Genomic DNA, 1,285 nt, shown 5'->3' with positions numbered 1-1,285 from the left:
AACAATGACAATATATTGTTTTTTCTACATTTGCAAGATGGGTAGAGTTATAATTTCCACCCTCACACTTCGATATTATTTTTCAGAAATCTTTATCATACAAATTTCAAAAAAAAATGTAAGTGCAAAATTATATTATAATGATTTTTTAATAAATTGGAGTTTTTTTGTTGGAGATATCGAAGGTTAGTTTAACTTAGAATTTTCTTATTACAAATCTTACCAGGTTGTTTTTATCTCTTAGGGATTCCTAATATGATAATGACTTTATTATCAAACCAAACTAGACTTGATATTATTTATTTGAATTTATTTTCAAATAAAATTATTTACTTTTGTGAAACAAAATCTAGGATTTAATGAATTTTTTTCTTGTTTGATTGTTTTTTAAATAATCTAGGACTAAAATCATTTTATCTTTTAAGATTTTAAAATACTATAAAAAAATCTCTTCCTGAACCATAATACATGTTGTTAAACAAGCCCAAATTGAATAATTAAAATTAATATTAAGAATAAAAAAAAGGTTCACATGAACAAGACAACAACCCTTTGAATAATTAAAATTAATTCAAAAACAATTCACACCAATCTAGCTAGGTCCCTCCACCATAGCTCTATAAATCCAGAGACCACTACTCCATTTGTATCATCAAAACTTCTCTCTCTCGAGTCTCGACATTAACCTAGACATATAAACTCGATCTTCCTCTATTTCTGCAACGGCAAGCAAAAATGAAGCAAAAGATGTTGATTAAGGTGAACATGAACACTGACAAGTCCCGATCCAAAGCGTTGAAAACCGTGGTTGGGCTTTATGGGGTTGAATCAGCAGCTCTTCAGGGGAATGACAAGGATCAGTTAGAGGTTGTCGGAGAAGGAGTAGATTGTGTTGTTCTTACAAGGCTTCTTCGGAAATATGTGGGTTATGCCGATTTGATTTCCGTCGGTCCGGTGCCGGAGAAGAAGCCTGAACCGCCTGCAGCAGTAGTAGCAGCTATGCAGGCCACTCCCGAGATGCCGGTCTGGGTATATCAATATCCGACCATTAATCAGCCCTATGTTTACGATGTCAGAGACAGTACTTACTCCACCTGTTCCATCATGTAAATATATTGAAGAAGAAATTCAAGAACGGGGAAATTGAAGATGATGACTCTCTCTACCTAGAGCAAATGATCAATAATGATCTTTTTTATCCTCTGATTTCTATTTTGCTTTCTTAGCTAATTAGATTGGTTTATTTAGAAAAAGAAAATCAGAGTGGTTTTTTATAGTCTATAAC

At 32.7% G+C, this 1,285-nt stretch overlaps 1 protein-coding gene across 1 annotated transcript; it reads left to right on the top strand.

Annotated features, from left to right (window-relative positions):
• The first annotated feature begins 687 nt into the window (after positions 1-687).
• Positions 688-1,285, top strand: LOC124942903 (disease resistance protein Pik-1-like). Its single transcript, XM_047483473.1, has one exon. The coding sequence runs from the start codon at positions 736-738 to the stop codon at positions 1,108-1,110; it is 375 nt and encodes a 124-aa protein (XP_047339429.1). The 5' UTR covers positions 688-735; the 3' UTR covers positions 1,111-1,285.

The sequence above is a fragment of the Impatiens glandulifera genome, chromosome 6 (genome assembly GCF_907164915.1).
Source record: "Impatiens glandulifera chromosome 6, dImpGla2.1, whole genome shotgun sequence".
NCBI lineage: Eukaryota > Viridiplantae > Streptophyta > Magnoliopsida > Ericales > Balsaminaceae > Impatiens > Impatiens glandulifera.
Note: the sequence above shows the minus strand (reverse complement) of the source record. Positions and strands in the feature narration are given on the sequence as shown.